The 22,747-nt window shown below is 36.4% G+C and overlaps 1 protein-coding gene across 3 annotated transcripts in view; it reads right to left on the reverse strand.

Annotated features, from left to right (window-relative positions):
- The window catches only part of SCAF4 (SR-related CTD associated factor 4), a 71,492-nt gene that overhangs the window by 27,632 nt on the left and 21,113 nt on the right, over positions 1 to 22,747 (reverse strand). For all 3 annotated transcript variants that reach the window (XM_059164581.1, XM_059164579.1, XM_059164578.1), the window contains exons 2-16: positions 21,245 to 21,328; positions 20,316 to 20,360; positions 18,623 to 18,784; positions 17,379 to 17,514; positions 16,910 to 17,049; positions 16,122 to 16,298; positions 11,569 to 11,741; positions 10,716 to 10,824; positions 9,074 to 9,238; positions 8,466 to 8,551; positions 7,596 to 7,786; positions 6,329 to 6,429; positions 5,796 to 5,909; positions 4,327 to 4,483; positions 2,961 to 3,118 (exon numbers count right to left, since the gene is read on the reverse strand). In XM_059164581.1, coding sequence (XP_059020564.1) covers positions 2,961 to 3,118; positions 4,327 to 4,483; positions 5,796 to 5,909; positions 6,329 to 6,429; positions 7,596 to 7,786; positions 8,466 to 8,551; positions 9,074 to 9,238; positions 10,716 to 10,824; positions 11,569 to 11,741; positions 16,122 to 16,298; positions 16,910 to 17,049; positions 17,379 to 17,514; positions 18,623 to 18,784; positions 20,316 to 20,360; positions 21,245 to 21,328 — 1,998 coding nt within the window. The remainder of the gene's footprint in view (positions 1 to 2,960; positions 3,119 to 4,326; positions 4,484 to 5,795; positions 5,910 to 6,328; positions 6,430 to 7,595; positions 7,787 to 8,465; positions 8,552 to 9,073; positions 9,239 to 10,715; positions 10,825 to 11,568; positions 11,742 to 16,121; positions 16,299 to 16,909; positions 17,050 to 17,378; positions 17,515 to 18,622; positions 18,785 to 20,315; positions 20,361 to 21,244; positions 21,329 to 22,747) is intronic.

Raw genomic sequence — 22,747 nt, forward strand, 5'->3', positions numbered from 1 at the left:
ATTCAGTAAAGTGTCAGGATAGAAAATCAACACACAGAAATCAGTTGCCATTTCTATATACCAATAAGACAGAGAAATTAAAGGAGTCAATCCCATTTACAATTGCACCCCAAACCGTAAGATACCTAGGGATAAATCTAACCAAAGAGGCAAATAATCTGTACTCAGAAAACTACAGAATACTCATAAAAGAAATTGAGGAAAACACAAAGGAAGGGAAAAATGTTCCATGCTCACGGATTGGAAGAACAAATATTGTGAAAACATCTATGCCACCTAGAGCAATCTATTACACATTTAAGGCAATTGCTATCAAAACACCATCAACTTTTTTCAAAGAAATGGAACAAATAATCCTAAAACTTATATGAAATCAGAAAAGACTCTGAATAGCCAGAGGAATGTTGAGAAAGAAAGCCAAAGCTGGGGGCATCACGATTCTGGACTTCAAGCTCTATTACAAAGCTGTGATCATCAAGACAGCATGGTACTGTCACAAAAACAGACACATAGATCAATGGAACAAAACAGAGAATTCAGAAATGGACCCACAACAATATGCTCAACTAATCTTCGACAAAACAGGAAAGAATATCTAATGGGAAAAAGAAAGTCTCTTCAACAAATGGTGTTGGGAAAATTGGACAGCCACATGCAGAAGAATGAAACTGGACCATTTCCTTACACCACACACAAAAATAGACTCAAAATGGATGAAAGACCTAAATTTGAGACAGGAATCCATCAAAATCCTTGAGAACACAGGCAGCAACCTCCTAGACCTCAGCAACTTCTTCCTAGAAACACTGCTTAAGGCAAGGCCAGCAAGGGCAAAAATGCAATATTGGAACTACATCAAGATAAAAAGCTTCTGCACAGCAGAGGAAACAGTCAACAAAACACAAAAGACAGCCAACAAAATGGGAGAAAATATTTGTAAATGATGTATCAGATAAAGGGTTAGTATTCAAAATCTTTAAGGAACTTAGCCAAACTCAACACCCAAGGAACAAATAATCCAATCAAGAAATAGGCAGAATACACGAACAGACACATTTTAAAAAAAAGATTTTATTTATTTGAAAGACAGAGATCACAAGCAGGCAGAGAGGCAGGCAGAGAGAGGGGGGAAGCAGACTCCCCGATGAGCTGGGACCCCGATGCGGGGCTCGATCCCAGGACCCCAAGATCATGACCCGAGCCGAAGGCAGAGTCTTTAGCCCACTGAGCCACCCAGGCACCCCACAGACAGACATTTTTGTAAAGAAGACATCCAAATGTCCAACAGACACATGAAAAAGTGCTCAACATCACTCAGCATCAGGGAAATACAAAGCCACCGTGCGATACCACCTCACACCAATCAGAATGACTAAAATTAGTTAGGTCAGAAAATGACAGGTGCTGGTGAGGATGCAGAGAAAGGGGAACTCTCATACTGTTGGTGGGAATGCAAGCTGGTGTAGTCACTCTGGAAAACAGTATGGAAGTTCCTCAAAAAGTTGAATATAGAGCTACGCTATGATCCAGGAATTGCAATACTGGTATTTACCCTTGAAGTACAAATGTAGTGATCTAAGGGCACATGTGCACCCCAACATTAATAGCGGCAATGTCCACAATAGCCGAACTATGGAAAGAGCCTAGATGTCCAGCAAAACAAATGAACAGATAAAGAAGATGTGGTGTGTATATACATACATACACACACTCACACGCACACACACAGGAATGTTATGTAGCCATCAAAACCCACCCCCCCAAATTTTGCCATTTGTGAGGAGGTAGATGGAACTAGAGGGTATTATGTATGCTAAGCGAGTAAGTCAATCAGACAAAGATAATTATCATATGATCTCACTGACAGAAGGAATTTGAGAACAAGACAGAGGATCATAGGGGAAGGGAGGGAAAAATGAGAAAAAACAAAAACAGAGAGGGAGACAAACCATGAGACACTCAATCTCAGGAAACAATCTGAGGGTTACCAGAGGGGAGAGGGGTGAGAGGAATAGGGTGGCTGGGTGACGGACTTTGGGAAGGGTATGCGCTATGATGAGCACTGTGAATTGTGTTAAGACTAACGAATCATAGACCTGTATCGCTGAAACAAATAATATATTATATGTTAATTTAAAAAAAAAAGGCTAGGTGGTAGTTTTTTGATAGTTCAGATTTATCTGACTTAATGTGAACAACTGAAAAAGGCACAGGAAACACGCTGAGTAGTTAATATACATTATGTCATTTAATTCTCAAAACAACTCTGACCTAGGAAGAACACCAGAGCCAAAGCCAAGAAAGGGAATTTGCACACTTACAGATAGGAAATGAAAGCTTAAATTAGGTGCCTTGCCCAAAGTTACATTGTGAAGAACAAATAATGGAGCTGGAATCCAAACTACGTTCTGTTAGAATCCAGATTCTCTCCTCTGAAGTAATGCACTGAGTGACCAGGCAGCAGACATTTAAGAATATGCTTTCATTTTAAGTGGACCTCAATTTATTAAATAACTGATCCATTGAAAAATGTCACGATAGCACCACACAAAATGAAAATTGAGAAACCCTCTTTCCCTCAAAACAGCTTGTTGGGATATATACTTTAAGTTCCCTCAGATCATGAAGTCTCCAAAGAATAAAGATCCAATAAAGGAAGACAAGAGGAAACAGAATGTAAAATGCTTTTAGGTTTGGATCTCAAGCCTGAAACATTATAAAGACATTTAATAATCTAGACAGGTGTCAGGCAATATGAATTTACTTTGATTTTGTTGGTGTTTATGGAGAATGTATTAGAGTTTATAAAAAGTAGGTCCGACTTACCAAAATAGGAGTATGAACATCTATGGATTCATTCATGTCTTTGAACACTAATCTAGACATACATCTAAATAAATGAGATTTAGAAAGGTTTATCTTTCAGACACAAGTTTAAGCAATGCTCCAAATATTCTTACCTGTGGAGGTGGCACTGTTATAGGTGCGGGGACAGGAATAGGAGGGACAGGCACTGGTAAAGGTTTAGGTATGGGTGATACTGGTTCTGTATGTGAAGTTTCTGCCCCTCCATTTTGAGCAACTTCATTTTCATGCTTCTTGGGGATTCCTTTCCAATCTATAAGAATTAAAGAAATTTAACAATATAAGTTTGCCATTTTCAGTTTATAGCTTTAAATATAGAAATCATTTTTAAAATGTTGATTATACAAAAAACCCAGCAGTATGATTATTAAGGAAATGCCTATGCTAATCTTATAAATATTAAGCGAATAAACAATAACAAACATGCAAAAGAATGCCAATTGTGTCTCAGACACAGTTCTAAGTAATATGTATTAATTCAGTGAATTCTCATAACCACCTGTAAGTAGGCCCCATTATTATTCCCATTTTATAAATGAGAAAAACAATTTGGAAATTAAGGAAAACAAGGTCAAATACTGCTAAATGGCAGAGGCGGGATTCAACATACACACATTTGGCTATACGGTCTATGTTCTTGACCATAATAGCGTACTGTCTGGAGTAAAGGTCCCAGGAGGGAGGAGCAAGATTCTTTCTACCCGGACCAGAATGCCTGGCACACAGTCATGCCCTGATACCTATTTGCCTGAACAGAAACCTAGCTCTACCCTCAAGTGAAGGCACCATACACTGTGGGAAACAAGGTCAAGGTATGGGAATGGCCCAACGTGGTTTCACCTCTTTTTGGCTTTCAAACCAACTCTATTTGCTTCAAACTCCTTTAATCACTCGCTCCTATTTTGCCACAGCACCCTGTACTCCACCTTGTCCAACTATCTAGCAATCTCCAGCTCATGCCCACATCTGAGGCTATTTCACCCAGTGTAATCCTATTGTTAACCTGGCATTTTTAATGCTCATCGCACAGGTAATTCTACCTCCTTGTCTTATATGTTTATTACGACTGTTTCTCTGGACATTTAAATGTTCTCAAAGAAATTATTATAAAGCACTGGATTAAAACATAATACCAGTAATGTTCAGTTTAAGACTCATTTGATCCATTAGATTTTCACAGTGAAAAATTCCATTTTGATCTACTTACACTGTAATTAATAATTTAACCCCACAATGAGTATTATTTCATTTATGTCTGAATCTGTCCCACTAAACAGAAGTTGCCTTAAGAGTAAAGATCACATCTGTCTTATCTACCACTTTTTCCTCAGTTTATTATGGATTAACACATATAGGGTACTTGAAAAATCTCAAAAATCAGTTCCTACTGTGAAAAAACATTTTTCATATGTACAGTCAAGAAAACAGATGAATTTTAAAAGAAATTAAATACTGTTTTACCTGGATTAAGTGTATCACTGTCCAACATTCCTCCTTCACAAAAACTCTCCAGTTCTTCAGGCTTGACTTTGTCCCACGGAATATAAGTAACACCCAGTTCTACATCCCAATACTGCTTATAATCTGCCTTTATTCCTTTGTTTAAAGCCCACGCAATCTGTATCACCATTAGTCAAAGTATAAAAAGAAAGAAAAGGAAAAGAAGGTCAATTTTGAGGATTAACTGTTTCTCGAATTTCTAGTCACTCAGACTTGGGGGCAAAAGGGAAATAATCTGGCCTTGCTATCCCCAGATTTCAATTTGATGGCAGGAAACTGGTTAACCTTTTCTCCCACTTTATGCAAATTTAACTGGCATTGCCTCCTTATCCACTCTTTGAACCACTCACTTCTCAATTCAGCCAACATAAAACTCAGAGAAAAGGAAAACAATGTTTAGCAGGGAAGGCTGAATGAAGTTCCTTGCACAGGGACCACTTTCAAAGTCTTGGGTACCTTGGAATTATTCCACATTAGACAAAATCCTTTTGCAGTGCAGTCAAAGGGTAGACTGTTATGACACTAAGGAAATGCTGACTCTGGCCCCTTACAGGAAGAATATCCATGTACCTACATCTTTTCCTCTTTGTTGAATTTTTTTTTTTTTTAAAGATTTTTGTTTATGTATTTGACAGAGATCACAAGTAGGCAGAGAGAGAGTCTCTAGAGAGAGAGAGGGAAGCAGGCTTCCTACTGAGCAGAGAGTCCGATGAGGGGCTCGATCCCAGGATGCTGGAATCATGACTGAGCCGAAGGCAGAGGCTTTAACCCACCAAGCCACCCAGGTGCCCAGACTATTGATTATTTTTAATAGTCAGTATTCTAAGGATGAGATAGCAAACTTTAAAAATGTGTAAAATTCAGAGGCACCTGGATAGCTCATTTGGAAGACCATGTAAATCTTGATCTTGGGGTCTTAAGTTCGAGCCCCATGTTGGGTATCAAGGTTACTAGAATAAAACTTTTTTTTTTTTTTTTTTTTAAAGATTTTATTTGTCAGAGAGAGAAAAAACAGAAGCGGGGGAGTGGCAGCAGAGGGAGAAGCAGGCTCCCCACCAAGGAAGGAGCCCAATGTGGGACCTGGGCCAAAGGCAGACATTTAACAGACTGAAGGCCACCCAGGTGCTCAAAATAAGTAAAAATTAAAAAAAAAATTTTTTTAAATGTATAATATTTAGAAAAATATTTTAAAAATGTATAAAATCCAAAATATCTTGAATGACAAAATGAAATTATATTTAAAGCACCAATTAATTAAAAATACCTTGATGAATTCCACATGAACCTAACATTTAAAATGTTATGTTAATATTTAGGAGATAAGCTATATATAGGAAATGCTTCAGTGTCCAAAATTAGTTTTTAAAAAGCCAAGTAATGTTATGTGTTAAAATTTTTAAAAAATGAACTACAAGGTATAAAAACTGTACCTTTATGGATTTCTGGTTTACTTTATAGTTTCCTCGGCTCAGTTTCTGCAGGGCACGATAGGCATCTTGCCTATGAACCATAACAATATAGGCACAACCTCTGGGAGGAATCATCTGCTCCAAAATATTTAATAAAATAAAATAAAAGAGCAACAAAATTAAATAAATACTAAATAACCAATTCCAACAACCCCAACTCCCCTGACCCCTACCCATCCCATGAAGCCAGGTTCTATAATCTGAGATTAAGGTATCATAAACTGGCAATTCAAGTTTGGTCTCAGCTGCCAGTTTATAATGAACTTATAGTTCTCCAAGCTTTGTTAATATAGATTTTTGTAGAAAAGGGTTTCAAATTAAACTTGGCTTATCTAAGAACTGTGGTTAAATGCAGAGAGTGCTAAACTGGACTTAACACTTAACACTAGCCACATCCACAAAGCTGGGCAAATTTTAACTTGGGTCTCAGGTCCTTAATTTCCTATGACATTAATCACACCTGTCCATCATTACATAATTTAATAAACACTCACATTAATTGATTCAATTGGACCGAACTCTTCTAAGAGACTGGCAACATCTTGTTGAGTAGTCCTTTTGTCCAGCTGTCCCACCCAGAGTGTAGTACTACAAACTTAAAATAAAATTATCATCATAAAAATACACGTATTTTCATAATGAGCAGCACTGTACTTTTTTACAATAAAAAGAAAATCGTTATAAAAAGATGCACAAGTCACATGATACTGTAAGATTAAGTAACAAATCCCATACACATCCAAAAATACCCTAGAAAACTGTGGTAGTACTTCCAGAAATGGAATAGGATAGCTGAACAACGTAAGAGTTGAAAAAAATCTGGCCCTTTTGTGGACAGGTCTAAACTGGGGCCAGAGATACAATAACTGGTCCAAGGCCACCCTTGGCAAGTGAGTAGCAGAAGACCCAATCCTAACTCTCTCGATCAACAAACAGTCCACCTGTCTCTTCCTGACTGTTGAGTATACACGAATGGTTTTTCTCTTATGTTGTATCCTAGGTAATATCTCCCAATCAGAAGCTCTACATATGCCCTACTTGTAGTATAAATAAAAATTTCAATAGTAACTACAAACTTCTACCATAAATGTGTCCAGCATACCTTATTAAACATATTTTAAATACATGATGAAATTCAAGAGATAATGCAAGCTAATACATTCTGTAAACTGTAAAACCTCTCCATGTATAGAAGCACTAGTTCATTGGCTTGTATTTCATACATTAAATTCAAGACATGCTATCACTTTATTCTTCATCACTATTAGCTGGGTTCACTCCTTACTGCTGCTTTACAGCTAGTTTATTTTTTTATTGTGTTATATCAGTCACCATACAGTACATCATTAGTTTTTGATGCAGTGTTCCAAGATTCATTGTTTATGTATAACACCCAGTGCTCCATGCAATCTGTGCCCTCAATACCCACCACTGGGCTCATCCATCTCCCTACCCCACTCCCCACTAAAACCCTCAGTTTGTTTCCCAGAGTCCACAGTCTCTCATGGTTCTCTCCCCCTCCGATTCCCCCTCGCTTCACTTTTCCCTTCTTTCTCCTAATGTCCTCTGTGTTATTCCTTATGTTTAACACATCAAAGCAAAGTCAAGGGTGTATGCCAAAGCACAAACAAAAAAGAGAAAATAAAGCATGTCACTATAATAATATGTCGAAAATAAAATATGTCGCTAATAGTTATGAAACATTTTATACCCAAGATACACAAAAAATAATGCAAGAAGTCTGAATGTAAGTTGATTTACCACTCGCAGTTTCTGGTTTGATTTGGGGAAGGCCTTTTTGTCGGCGTTCTCTTTCTTTTTCTCTGTCTCGCCTTTCTTGGGACCGAGATCTAGGAGAATGTCGGCGTCTATCTCTGGACCGAGATCGAGAACGTCGATGGCGGGACCTTCGAGATCTAGAGCCAGATCGAGATCGCCTTCTTTTTGGTGACCTAACATTTTCATGAGGGGGAGAATGGATAGAATACAGAGAAAGAACTGAAAACGTAAGTAGGTATTAATCTGAAAAAGAAAAAATATAACTAGGTAGTTTAATCTTTAGACATGTAATAATTCAAAAGCAGAGAATTCATTTTTAAAAAGTTTAATATGTTGCAAGTTAGAAAGCATGCACATATTTTAAATCAGATAAATAAGGCTGCTAGCTTATAAAAAATTCTCTCATCTTTGGTAACTTGATACTATACTAAATTATGTGCCTGGGAGTGTAAGAAGCTGTCATCACTGAGACAGACTGCTGCTACTGGTATCTATCTTCTCAGTTAACTTCTTTTCTGCAGCAAATAAAAATGTTATCTGTTTATAGTATTGTTTATTACCGTTCCACTTTTGTTGGCTGATCAACTTGTAAAGGAACTGTGAATACAGAATACAGAATTCCTATCATTCTATGCATATATGCATGTAGGCACTGGAGCAACTCCAGGGGAAAAGCACGGGTAAGATGACAGGTCTTAGTTTTCACATCACTACTTCTGCTCCCACTCTACACAGACATACAAATACACTAACTGTTACTTTATTAATGTTGTATATCTAAAAATAATCCAGTTTGATTTTAATTTGTCTCCTAAGACACATAGGATTGGAAAAATATTTTCTATCGATTACCTGGATGCTGACCTAGATCTTGACTTTCTGTTATCAGACATGTGCCGCTTAACCTCTTGAATACAAGGCTGTTCGACTTCCATTTCCTTTAAAAACCAATAAAAACAAAAAGAACTAAAACAACCACCCATCATTAAATTATAAAGGCAAGAAGACAAAATCTAAAAAATGCTAAATTACAAATCCTTTGCCTCGACAGTTTTATTCTGGTTGAATACTTGACACCACATTACTAGTTTAATAATGACTGTCCATCAGTGAGAGAAAAAAATTTTTGTATGGTTTACAAGATTAGAAGAAACACTTCTCTACTTCTGGAAATTCATATAGGTTACATAGAATTTTATTAAACCATTGATTACAGTGGTAAACTAGGCATTCTAGTTAAGCATTCTGGACTCTGACTCAATCCTCACAGAATTCTACGGAAATTGGTTATTACTATGTCCACTTTCCAGATGAAAAGCTTTAGGCACAGAAAGGGTGAATATGTGCCCAAAGAAGTCTTTCTTCACATTCAAAAATGAAGATAACAAAGCAAACAGGCAGGAATCTGCACATAAGTCAAAGCAACCACAAAGATAACCAATCGGAGAATAAAGTTTTACCTGATGTGCCTTCTGTGTTAGTGGTTCACTCTGTGCCTGAAAAGAAGCTTGGAAAGGCTGTTGCACAGGTGGAGTTGGAGGAATCACAGACTGAGCCATGGGAGGAAATGGAGGTGTAGGAAGAAGGCCAAATCCTGGCATCTGTCCATTAGGAGGAAGTGGAACCTTTTTTTTTTAAAGAAAGCACGTGAGTAGATTTTAAGTAAAAGCTACCAAAAATAATTTGGAAAGTCCTTAGTTACTCGATGTAAAACTAAAATATCTTCAGGCAATTTTGATCAAGCAAAAACCGTGTAGTGACATACAATAACGATTAACAATTTCCCTAAGTGTAGTATTTATCTGAAGAATTTACATCACGTATATAGGTTAAAAATTCTAGAACTCATTTTTAAAATTATGAATACAAAGGCTTGACTTCATATATTTAAAGACATAATTTCATTTATAAGAGGAACAATGTGACTGAATAAACTTAAAATTCAGAGAGGTACTGTACTGCAATCTGTCTCCCTTCCACCTCAAAGGCAATTAAGTCAATTGAGAGGGAGAGTAGCTATAGCACTGATGTACAGGTTCACTTTTAAAAAATTTACTCCAAGGGGAATTTCAATAAACATCCCTACTTTTAGGGTTCAAAAAGATCATATTATTAATGAGAGTAAACCACAACATAACGTATGTCTGCATGTGCCATTCCAATATGGACAATATTAAAAGTATAATTATAGGGGCTCCTGGGTGGTTCAGTTGGTTTCAGTTGGTTAAGTATCTGCTTTTGGCTTAGGTCATGATCCCACAGTTCTAGGATCAAGGCCCACATCAGGTTTCCTGCTCAGTGGCAAGTCTGCTTCTCCTTCTCCCTCCTCTCTGCTTGTGCTCTCTTGCTCTCTCAAAATAATAAAATCTTTTAAAAAGCACAGTATCAATTTCCTACTAGCAAATTACAGAATGGATCAAACACGATACACATAAGAACATGAACATACTCTTCAGAGTATTTCTCAGAACCCTTTCTAAACCAAGGATACGAAGTAGTACTTCCCAAGGCTGGTTATAAAACAGAATCTGTACATTAAAAAAAAATAAATACAGATTCTTTAGATTTGACTTTAGCATTAGATCCCTACCTCTGTCATTTAGCTGTGCAGTCAAGTTTAGGAAACTCTGAATAAAGGATTTGCTAAAATAAACCCAATAGCAAACCCCTACGAACTTCTTGCAATTTTCCAGAGTTCCTTTCACTGCAGATTTCAAACTACACTCCTGAATGTGGAGAGCTAAAAACCCTCTAAAGCATCTCAAACATCTAACTCCCAAAAAAGATCCTCACAAGGGAAAAAGCTACACCATTAAGCAGGTCAGGTACCTAAAACAGAGCTATAATCTCTCTCTAAATGGTTTTAACAAAACTACCTGTTATTAAATTATAAGCATGTAATATTTAGTATGCTTGTTTTAATTAAAGTTTTTTATAAATAATAACTCAAGTCAATCTCCTGCACAACAGCTCTGACTGTGGCTGCAGTACTACTTAGCCAAGCACACAGCTAACTAACAGTGGGCTGGGAGGGGTAATCCGTATGCTCTAATGAACAGATCCTCACATATTAAAACTCAGTGGCAAGAAAAATGTGTATACCTGATGATGCACTGGGTCCTGCTGCATCGTCATCATTCGAGGCTGAAACTGATCCATAGTCTGATGCTGTGTGTATGCTGGCTGCTGCATGCCATCTCCAGGAAACCCACTAAAAAAATAGGAGCTATCTTCATTTTGTCCATTCAAAAACACGTAAGATTCTAAGCCACATTTATACTCAGAGACATTAAGAATGCTGTTCAGGAGTCATTAATAATTTACATCTTGGGGGTGGGAGGTTGGGGTACCAGGTGGTGGGTATTATAGAGGGCACGGATTGCATGGAGCACTGGGTGTGGTGAAAAAATAATGAATACTGTTATGCTGAAAATGAATTTAATTAAAAAAAATTAACATCTTACTGAATCATGTACTTGCCTACATTAATTTACACATCGAGCATTATTCCCAATGTAAACGCCATTTTTAACTATAAATCTGATAGCATCTCCTCCCCATTCAAAAGAAAACCCAAGTATCATTTTAAAAAACAATGACTATATGAAAAATGACTTTGCTACTGAAGTTATAGTTGACCCTTGAAAACATGGGTTTCAATTATGTGAGTCCACTTACAGTTTTTGGCTACAGAACAGTACTGTAAACATATTTTCCTGTTTTTCCTCTAGCTTACTTTATTCGAAGAACACAGTATGTGTACAGGTTTGGCTTCCAGTGAAGAGTAGGCTATGTAAAGTTTTGGGGGGAGGCAAGTTATAATGCAGACTTTAGACTCTGGGCAGGTTGGCACCCCTACCTAATCACCATGCTGTGCCAACGATCAACTGCACTTGTCTTATGCCTGATTACGATTCCCAACTCTACCCATGGAGGAGCGTAGGAAAGAACTTACAAGGGTGCCTGTGGAGGGGAAGCGGCAGGTGCGGGGGCCGGCGTGGTAGCGGAGGGTGCGGGAGGCGCAACAGCCATGGCAGGTGGAGCGGCGGCAGCGGTGGCACCATCTTCCTTCTTGGATTCCTCCACAGCCTCTGGCTCATCATCATAATCAAATCTATCGAGTAGCTTCTGGAATAGGTACATCAATATTCCATTTTAAAATTGGGATTGGAAAAAAAAATAATAAAGTTGGGCTGGGATACACTAGACAAAAGACTTGATAAAAAACAACAGATATCTCCTATCACCTATGATCTCAGCACAGTAATGTACTATCTCATGTTTCCACTCGCCCCTTAGCACCCTGGTTCACAGACAAACCAATGCCACACAAATGTCATCTGAAAAAGAATTTTTTTTTTAAAGATTTTATTTATTTATTTGACAGAGATCACAAGTAGGCAGAGAGGCAGACAGAGAGAGAGGGAAGCAGACTCCCTGCCAAGCAAAGAGCCCGATGTAGGACTCAATCCCAGGATCCTGAGATCATGACCTGAGCCGAAGGCAGTGGCTTAACCTACTGAGCCACCCAGGCGCCCCAAGATTTTATTTATTTATTTGACAGGCAGAGATCACAAGTAGGCAGAGAGAGAGGGAGAAGCAGGCTCCCTGCTGAGCAGAGAGCCCGATGCGGGGCTTGATCCCAGGACCTTGGGACCACGACCTGAGCCGAAGGCAGAGGCTTCAACCCACTCAGCCATCCAGGCACCCCTGAAAAATAATTTTTTACTGTTTTTCTTCACCAATTATAAATGCAGTGTTTTCTGATTATTTTCTATACACTTATTTTATAGTTAATTTAGCAATATAAATATTAAAATATTCACACACTAAAAACGTTTAGAACTTTGCACACATGAAAATGGGTGTACATTTTCAGTTAACTGTAAAATGTACTGAGACCGTCTTATCCAACCACTATAAATCCGTAAAGAAAAATGTCCACATGCTGCTTGCTCAAAAACACACTAATATGACAAAGGAAAAAGAGAATGGCACAGACACGACCATGAAGAATTTACTTCCTGGGCACCAACTTCTTCCTTAAAACTTCAGAGCTCATGTCAGAGTACCAGAAACATGGAAGGAAGGAAGGAAGGAAACAAGCAAGCTAGCTCAACACGTCACAAGATCACATGTCTAGAAGAGCCATTTAAAAATAAGATGACATTTGTTCAGAAAGGAAGGAAGGTAACATCACAAACACCTACTCCTACCACCATCTACTGTTTACATATCTATGTATGATACTTCATCCATCACAAGAGGCCTGCAATGTACACATAGCTTAGATATAATTTCTTCTTTTTATAGACAAGGAATCTAAGACCCAGGTGATTAAGAAACATTACTCAGACCACAGAGCCACCAAATAGTAGAACTAGGATGTGGACACTGCTCTTTTTGACTTCAAATCTCCCAATCTCTGGCATTCAAACAAGCAGTCTTTTCCCTCAAGCTGTGCCCATTCTGGTCATGGATTTTCAACCTCAAATTCCTAAACTTGTGTTGTTCTGTGGTAAGTTCTGCCTAGAAATTATGGTTCTAGTTTACTGGATAAGAGATTTCTGAATTGGGAAAGGAAGTCCCCTTCTTGGATAACATTGTTTCTTTGTAATGCCAGGCCATGTCATTAAAAGTTCTTACAGTGGGCGCCTGGGTGGCTCGGTTGGTTAAGCGGTTAACGTCTGCCTTTGGCTCAAGTCATGATCCCATTGGGCCCCACATCAGGCTCCCTGCTCAGCGGAGAGCCTGCTTCTCCCTCTGTCTCCCTCTGCCTCCTGCTCTGCCTACTTGTGCATGCTCTCTGTCAAATAAATAAATAAAATCTTAAAAAAAAATTCTTATAGTAACTGAGTGATCGAATTACAACCCAGACACCTTGTTGTCTTACACACATTAGCATATCATCTAACCCTCAAAGCAGCAAAGCCTACACACTGCCGTCACTTTTACAGTGCTGCACAATGAATACTTAAGTGACTCAGCATCAAGACAGAGTCAATGATGGGAGTCAAAATTAAAACTCAGGTCTAGACTATCTACAAAAAACAAAACTTCTGGTCTTTACTGTTTTTCACACATAGATATGTTCTTCAAAGTTTTAAGATTTAAAGCTATTGCTTTGAAAATGATTTGAAAAAATTAAAACTAAGATTCAAAGACATTTTTGTTGCTTTTTAGGAAAGTGAAGATCTGTGAAGCAGCTGAAGCTGTTCTACTAGCTTAAAACAGACCTTTTAGTCAATGGAAAATCACAGAATTTCTTTTTCTGAACTTCATGTAACTGACAAACACTGACCAGCCAAACCACTTGACAAACAAAGGACTCCATCAGCATTACTATTATTCAGTATTTTTTGAAATCCCAGCCACCAGTACAATAAGAAAAAGAAATAGGCATACATATTGAAGAGGAGAAGTCAAATTTAGCACCTACCCAGAAATCTGAGAACCAACTAAAAAACTAAGTGTTTAGTATTATGAACATTTAAAAGATAAAAGAAACAAACAGGAAAAATGACTAAACATCTTAGAAATAAATGATGTAATAAATGTAAAAGACTTGTATGAAAACGGATTTTAATAAATGGATATTCTGTGTAAAGCTCTTGGTACTTCTTAAATTAACTTATAAATTCTAAAATTTATGTTAAAGTTCATCTTGAAAAGTATGATGTGATGGTTAATTTTATCAATTCCATGCCCAGTTGTTAGATCAAATATTCATCTAAATGTTCCTGTGAAGGTCTTTTAAAAATGTGATTAGTATTTAAATTAATAGAATTTGAATAAAGAAATACCCTCCATAATATGGGTGGGCCTCAACCACTCAGTGAAGGCTTTAGAAGTAAGAACTTTGGTTTCCCCAAGAAGGAATTCTCAAGACAGCAACATAAAAACCTTGCTCTGTAGAATTCAGACTCAGAACTGCAACATTAACTCTTGCCTAAATTTCCAGCCTGCCTTCTGCCCTACAAATTTCAAATTTGCCAGCCTCCGCAACTGTGTCAAACAATTCCTTACAAATTAACCAATCTGTCCCTCTCTCACTTTGCATGTGTGTGGGTATGAGTGTAATACTTGGAAATGAAATAATCTAGTACAGAAGCTGCAAGTAGTTAAACTGTTATGATGCAGAAATAATATTAGGAGGACACAACAGAGTTCAAATGCCCAGAAACAGACACAGAAACAAATGAGAATTCAATGTATGACAAAAATAGGGAGGGAGAATTGGCTACTTCCAAAAAGTTCAAGATACAACTATCTTGAACCATATTCTAAAATAGGTTCCAGATGGAAGGAAGAGACAAACATAAAACTACGAAAAGAAAATATAAAATTAAAAAAATATATGTGAGTGGAGAGTTTTCCTAAACTCTGAAAAAACATACACAAACCTGTTCCAAGCAGGTAATTGCTTCCCTTTTCACTTTAGAACTTCCTGTATTGTGTTCTTTTCCCTATAAGCATGCACTCTTTTTCGACTTCAAATTTTATCCAAACTTCTTTTAGTGAGTTTGTTCATAAATCATGAAGATATAATGACAACTAGTATTTACCAAATGGATTCTTAATTTGGACTACCAGCAATAAAATTATGTCTTAAAATTAAAATCTGGAAAGAATAAAACATTTTACAGGTGATTAAGCTAAAAGATTTCACTTAGTTCTAGGGTTTTCAAACATTTAATATTTTTGGCGGTGAGACCAAAAAAATGAAATTTTATATAGTCATAAACTCAATAAACAGACAAGACATAAAACAGGTAAGACAGAGTTGTCTGGGCTGACATTTCCGCAGGAAGCTCTGAGCTCTATGAATCCAGCACATCTCTATCCTTAGTTGCAGCTCCTTAAACATGCCTCCAACAGAGCAGCTGGAAGACACTGAATCAAGGAAACTCTCAAGTTATATACGGTAAGTTCTAAGAGCAAAAAGCAAAAGGCAACCTCAGTCTCTGTCAACAGGGGAATGGCTAAACTGTGAGGTGCACGTGTAATGAATACTCACAGTAGGCATTCAGTAAAAATGTAGACCTAAATCTAAACCTTCAAAATGACAAGAGAATTAAGATCAAGACAAGTTAAAAACTGTGTGCGTATATATTTATATATTATGCATAAAACATGCATATATTATATATTATAATATACATACATACTATGACCCAATAAAGAAAAACCTATCCACAGGAAATTAGTTCAGAAGAGACATACAGCAAAAACTTACAGTAGTTATCTCTAAGTACAGGGGTTAATGGTGAAAGTTCTCCTGTTGACTTTCCTACTTCCAATTTACTTAAAATTTTTGCACTGAGTATATAGTACACACTTACAGCCAGGAAAAATAATCAGTGTTTTGCTGTCAAGGAGGGGTGGAAATCCTTTAAGCCACAAAACAACAAAATGAACAATCCAGAGGGAAAGAGAGAAGTAACTTCCATATGCTAAATTGAGTGGTATGAACAGTCAAGGTGGGTTATGTAAGAGAAGAAAGCCTACCTTGTCAAATGCAGTTTTTTGCTCAGGTGGGGGGAAAACAGCTTTTTGTTCAGGCGGCTGTGCAGGAGCGGTCTTTAACTGAGCTGTGATAGCCTGGACCTGAGCCATCACGGCATTGTCAATGGCCGGCGACTGCGGTTTTGGAGGCTGTTGAAAAGTCTGAAGGATCTGCTGAAGCTTAAAGAATGGGAGAACTGATAAACCACATAACAAAGTATAATCACAGTATCAAAGGTTGATTTACTGGAAAAAAAAATCTTAAAGGTAACTCAAAACAGCACAGGTACAAAGTAAACTGGAAAAAGAATACACCTTTTAGTAAAGGTTAAGTCTGTTGTAAATACCAGGGACACAATGTGTGTCATTTAAGGTTAAACATGTATGCTGATACCCCAACAGGCAGAAAACAACAGTCAAAAAGAGAAAATACACTGAACTGTGAACAAGGTGAAGAAATGTTTCTAGGAAAATGTAAAAAGTATCTCCAACCCAAAAAGAATTTTGAAGTCAGTCTGAAATGCTAGAACCATGAGCAACAATACCAACCAGCCAGCAGTTCTGAAGTTCTCTCCGCAGGGCTCTGCTACTGCTCAGCACACAGCTCCCTTATTTCTCACCTGCCCCTCACTGCCCATTATCCCTATGCTGTTACCTGCCTTGTAAATGCTTTTCTAGGTGAAAAGGAGAAATATTTCCTCCCTTGAACATGTTCATTAGTTAGGAATGGAAAATAAAAACTGAAAATAGTACCTAACTGCATGGAATTTAATCTTGAGATGGTAGTTTACCTGTTGACCTTGAGTTGTCTGAAACAGTTGGGCCACAGCAGCAAAAGCATCAGAGCTAGGCAGCTGTGGTACAGTTGGTACAGAGTTTGTAGTGGCTTGGGGCGGTTCAGAAGAAACTTTAACTGGAGGTGGAGGTGAACCTAAAAAAGAAAAGGCCATGAAGACCGGCAAAAACTTTTATCTTCAAATTTTCCTTTTTAAACTCCATTAGCTTTTTTACTGAACACTGCATTTAGTTTAACATACAGGAAAAATAAAGATCATGGTACTAGATCTGTACTATAGCAAATACATGAAAGAGCTTATTTTTATTAGAAATAAGAACTGTGAAAAGAAAACCATTCCTTCCAAGATGTAAATTTAAAAGTCTTTGTTATGGAAAAATTCCACCAATATAATCAGACCACAAACTTCTCATGTACAAGTTATACAAGTATTTTTCTAAGTTGACAGATATACTTGGCCATACCTTCATTATTAGTAACATTTTCTGCTACTGGGGCGGCATTACTGGTTCCTGCAGCCATGTCCAAAAGAGGCTGAATAATTTCAATTTTGAATACTCCATTTTTTTGCCAAAGGTTCAGCACACGAACTATTTTACTCTGTTACGTGCAATAAAACATGAATATACAATAAATATTTTCACAAATAATGTATTATACCTCTAAAAAAGAAAGAAATCTCTAAGCTAATAATTCCATACTAAGTCTGTTTCCTAAATAAAAAAAATTTATCTTTAGAATTACCACCTGGTTAAAACTACCCTAATCAGCCTTTCTTCAGTAGTATAAACTAAAAAGCAAGGGGGAAAAAGAAACAGAAAAAAATATAAGCTAGATAATAAAAACAAACATGATAAAAAATCTACCTCAGGCTTTCATTGTATTTATGATTACAAAGAAATACCGTCACTGACAAAAAGAAGTAATTATCTTAGAAAAGTAAATGAAGTGAAGAAGAATTTCTTCAGGATGATTTTAACCGTTAAAATATTTAAGAAAATGGCCTTTAACCGATAGCTAAGTCATTTTATGGCCCAGTAAATATAATGGCAATCGAGAGAAGATGTGCTATTCATGGGAAAAATAACTCTTATGTCCTACTCAGGAAATGATTTTTTTGTCTTGTATATTTTTTTCCATTAAGAACATTCGTCTAAGAATATAAATAGAGAATCCACAACACCCAAATTTATACAGTGTTCACTGTAAATGTCTTCGTTCTTCTGAGTGGATTTAGCAGTGTATTTCTCCCACCTGCTGGGAGTCCAGTTATCATGTCTATAATATTCTTTCTTCTACCCTTTTTATAGTACATAGTAAAGTCAGCTGTAAAAATGAGGAATTAAATACTGTAGTCTGATTGCTAATGAATACCATTTATGCTCCAGCCTCTCAAAATGCTAGGAAAAGCCATCAATTATTGGTCCCTTCTTTCTGCAATAAGCAACAATATGAGATAAATACTGACTTTTTCTATGGCAGAATTTATCACTGAACTACAAGTCAATCTTTCCAACTCCCTTTTCAACAGTACAACATTCCAGAAGAATTTCACAAGAAAATACATAAACATGAGATGGCCACAAGAGAAAACACTGGGTTTTATTTCAAGTTCACATATAATTCTCTTTCAAATATATAATATACATTTTCATACATTTAAATATAGAAATAATACAAGTTTTAATTTAAAAATTATTAACTATACCTTATCTTCAGATGGACAAAGATATAAATATTGGAATGTGGCGGTTATGTTTTTAGAGAATCTTGGTCCAAAAACATCTTTATCAGTTCCAAACTGATGACGAGACTGTCGCACAATTGAGTCAATTACATATAATCCTGGAACCTTGTATTCTGGTTTACACTACAAAGATAAAGATGCAAAGTTAATACAAGAAAAGCAAAATCACAATTTGATGCCCAATAATCTCTCTTTTATGTGGATAAACTCTGTGTATCCAATGACTGTTTCTATTTAGAAACTGTTTGAGTGTTTGGTTCTTTTACTGGCTAGCTTGTCAAATTTCCCACAGGCCTGTACAGAACTACCAATTCTCCTGACTCTCCAGATCCCCAATATTTTACTTTCCTCTGATCCCTCTCTCCCCCGACAATTTCCCAAAATCAACATTACTTTTACCAATCCCTAAGCCACTTCCACACAAATCCACTTATGATACTTTCTACTCCCAATTCATCCTGCTTAAAAAAATAATTTCTACCTCTTAAAGTTATCAAAAAGATAGTTTTAGTTACATCAATTTTAAATCTACTCAAGTATAGTACCAGAGAAAAGAAATACTGAAAGGAGAGATCACATTTTTCGCCCACCAAATTAATAAGAAGAAAGGAGAAACAGACACATATATATTTCTGGTGGTACAACCTTTATGGATGATGATTTAGCAATAAAAGCAAAGCCTTATTTGATCCTACAATTCTACATCTAGAAATTTATCAAAAGGAAAACCATTAAGATGTGGCTAATTTTTTCCTTAAGGCCAGCCCCTGAAGTTGAAATGTCCAAAAGGAACTAGCTGAGTAAATTGTGGAAACAATCATGCAATGGAGTACTTTTTGCAGACATTTTATGATAAATTCAGTGGGAAAGCAGCTATTGATGTCACCAGTTTCTTTTATGAATGTACGTGTACAGAATTAAAAAAGGAGTAGGTCCAAATATAAATATCATAGTAATTTGGGGTGGTGGCAAATAGGTAATTTTAATTTTTTTCCATTTTACTTATTGGTACTTTGATTTGCTACTATAAAAACTTCTCCTGATCATTTTTTTGGTCTGTTGGGACTCTAACTCCTAACTCTCAGTTATTATTCAAAGGCCATGGATTAAAGACAATGCCACGCACATTTACTGGTTTGTACTACAAAACACAGCTCCAGGTTTTGGGGAGGGGAGGGGAAGACAGAGAGGTTTATTAAGTCTCTGTTCTCAGTCCTCCTCTGGTGAGATAGATGTATGCTAACTGCATGGTTATAAAACCAGATACAACTGTAGAAGTGAAAAATGATTTAATTATGATAGGAGCAGGAAAAAGTTGGAAAATTTTACAAACTGATTTCATTTGAACTACTTCAAGATGAGTTAAAGGTCAACGAAGTAAACAGGGCAAATGGCACAGGAGGCGTATCAGACTCAGAGAAGAGTCATGCTGAGTACACAGGAAACTTGTTGAGTGCCCACCTTATACTAATTAATAAACAGCACTGCTATACATTTTCGGTTAAAAAACAAACTCACGCGATTAATAAGAACACCCAGTGACAACTTTTTTGGTAGAGTGGCTTTAGAAGCAAGCAACCAAATTACAATTTACAAAGTAAATTACAAATACTGATCATAACTAAAATGAAGTAATAAGGAAATGGATAGTTACCTTTTTGATGAACTTTTCTACTATTTGAACTACATGCTTATAAAGCTGAAAAGAATTAAAAGAAAATTATTGTGCAGTTTACATATTTCTACATATTCAGTAATATAATTAGAAAATACTTCAAACCTTAAAATTTGCACAATGTGAATTCTCAAAATACTGAATGAACCATGACAAATAATCCCTAATCAGTAAGTGAACATTCATGAATCAGAAGAGAATCAATCAAAACAGAAACTACAAAAATACCCCCAAAAGGTCCTTTTATTAAAGATTTTTAATCAATAAACCTTAATAAGGCAGTGTATTCAGGCAACTCTGAGCCTGATAAGAACAGTAGAACTGGAACTAAATAATGCAGTTTCTAAAGTGAGTCAGCTACTTAGGTGTGATCTTGAGGAAAGCATTTAACTTCGTGGAGACTGAGTTGTTTTTTTTTTAAAGTAAGTATGAGGCTAATACTCAGGTGATTTATGGCAAGAATTAACTAAAACAAAGAAAATATCCTTTCATTCTACTCTCTACTTCTATTCAACTTTCTGACACACACACAACAGCAAATACATGAGGCAACAGATGTGCTAATTAGCTTGACTGTGTTAATCATTTCATAATGTGTATCAAACCATCATTTAAAAAAATAATGTATTTAAACAAATATTTTAAAATAAATTTGATTTTGTCAATTATACGTCAATAAAGTTGGAAAAAATATAAATGAGAGATACTAAAACAACAAAAAAGGAAAAAAGCAGATTTTGAAATAATGTATTACATTTCAAATATATTGTACTGTATTATCACGTGTCTTCAGCAAAAGCTAGTTACTTCTTTGATTCACACCTAAACTTAGAGGATGAATTCTCACGTTTAAAAGTATTTTCAAAATTTCAAAAACATTTTTTGAATTAAATATATTTTATTCTTACCTTAATAGCTTTAATAGCAGCTTTAGTGATAAGAATCATCTTGGCTCGAGAGATGGGAGGTTTCATATCCATAAGTGAAAAGAGCTTAAAAAACAAAAATAATTTAGAAATTAGAAGTTAGAGGTCAATTCCTCCCACTTCTGCAAAGATAATATAATTTATTAATCAAAAGAATAACTTTTGGAACTAAGCTGAACAATTCAGCTCGTAAAGAAAATCCAAGCACTTTCCTATATCCCTGCATCGCTACCAAGAAAATACAATGGAAAAGATACTAAAAAGAGCAAGAAAGAAAAAAAACCACCTAGAAAATTTTACTGGAGAACTCAGAAATAATTTGAATGGAAACATACCAGGGGTTTCTGAGACTGGCAATAGTATGACTCAATATTTAATGCAAACCTCATTGAGATTTTGGAGAACTTCAAATAATTCTAAGGTTCATTTGGAGAAAGATGTATTAAATTAGGCAAGAAATTGAAAATGCTGGAATTCACAATTTCTTGATTTAGTCAGGCATAAAAACAGCACCATATTTACCAAATCTCATGACAGTAAATCCAACAATAAGGTGCTCCCCATGAGATTCAACCACACATGCACACTTTTCCCCCCAATATTTAAATCAAAACAAGACATAATCAGAGACCACAGAGAGTTACAAAGATAAAATCCTGACATTAAGAAGCTTGTATCTAGCTTCTTAAATTCTTTTGTTTGTTTCTGTTTTGGTTTAAAAAAAAAATTTATTTATTTGAAAGAGGCCATGCTCACATACTCACAGGGTGGGGGACACAGAGGGAGAGGAAACCAGCAGACTCCCCACTGAGCAGAAAGCCCATGTAGGGGGCTCCACGCCAGGACCCTAGGATCAGGACCTGAGCCTAAACCAAGAGTCAGCTTAACCAACTGAGCCACCCGGGTGCCCATTTGCATTTTGTTTAATCATGGGCACACACTCACCCTAGGACTTCTATAAAGATAATCTGTGGGATTTTTTTTTTTTTTTAAAGTAGGCTCCACCCTCAATATGGAGCCCAACACAGTGTGGCTTGAACTCACCACCCTGAGATCCAGACCTAGCTGAGATCAAGAGTCAGATGCTTAACCAAAGGAGTCAACAAAGGCACTCCTAAAAAGATACTGTGAAATAATTAAGTTTCAGGGCTATATATGAATCATATTTCCAAACAATGTTGATACTCCACATATGTAATCTCTAAGACACAGATCTTTACTAGATCACTAAGAAGTTAACCTAAAGTACAAAAGTCTCTTTTTGTAAGGTAAACAGCCCTATTTGGCAATATACCCCCAAAATTCAGAAAATTTTCACAGCTTTTCACACAACTATAGACACAACGGGACTACAGATAACAGTAACAGTAATATTAGAAAAGGCATGGAATGCCAGAGATAATCAATACAAGAATTAGATACTCTGGTTTAAGCAGAGAAAAGTAGAATTCTTTCGTAAGTAATATTAAGATTTTAAAAATTGGG

The sequence above is a fragment of the Mustela lutreola genome, chromosome 2 (genome assembly GCF_030435805.1).
Source record: "Mustela lutreola isolate mMusLut2 chromosome 2, mMusLut2.pri, whole genome shotgun sequence".
NCBI lineage: Eukaryota > Metazoa > Chordata > Mammalia > Carnivora > Mustelidae > Mustela > Mustela lutreola.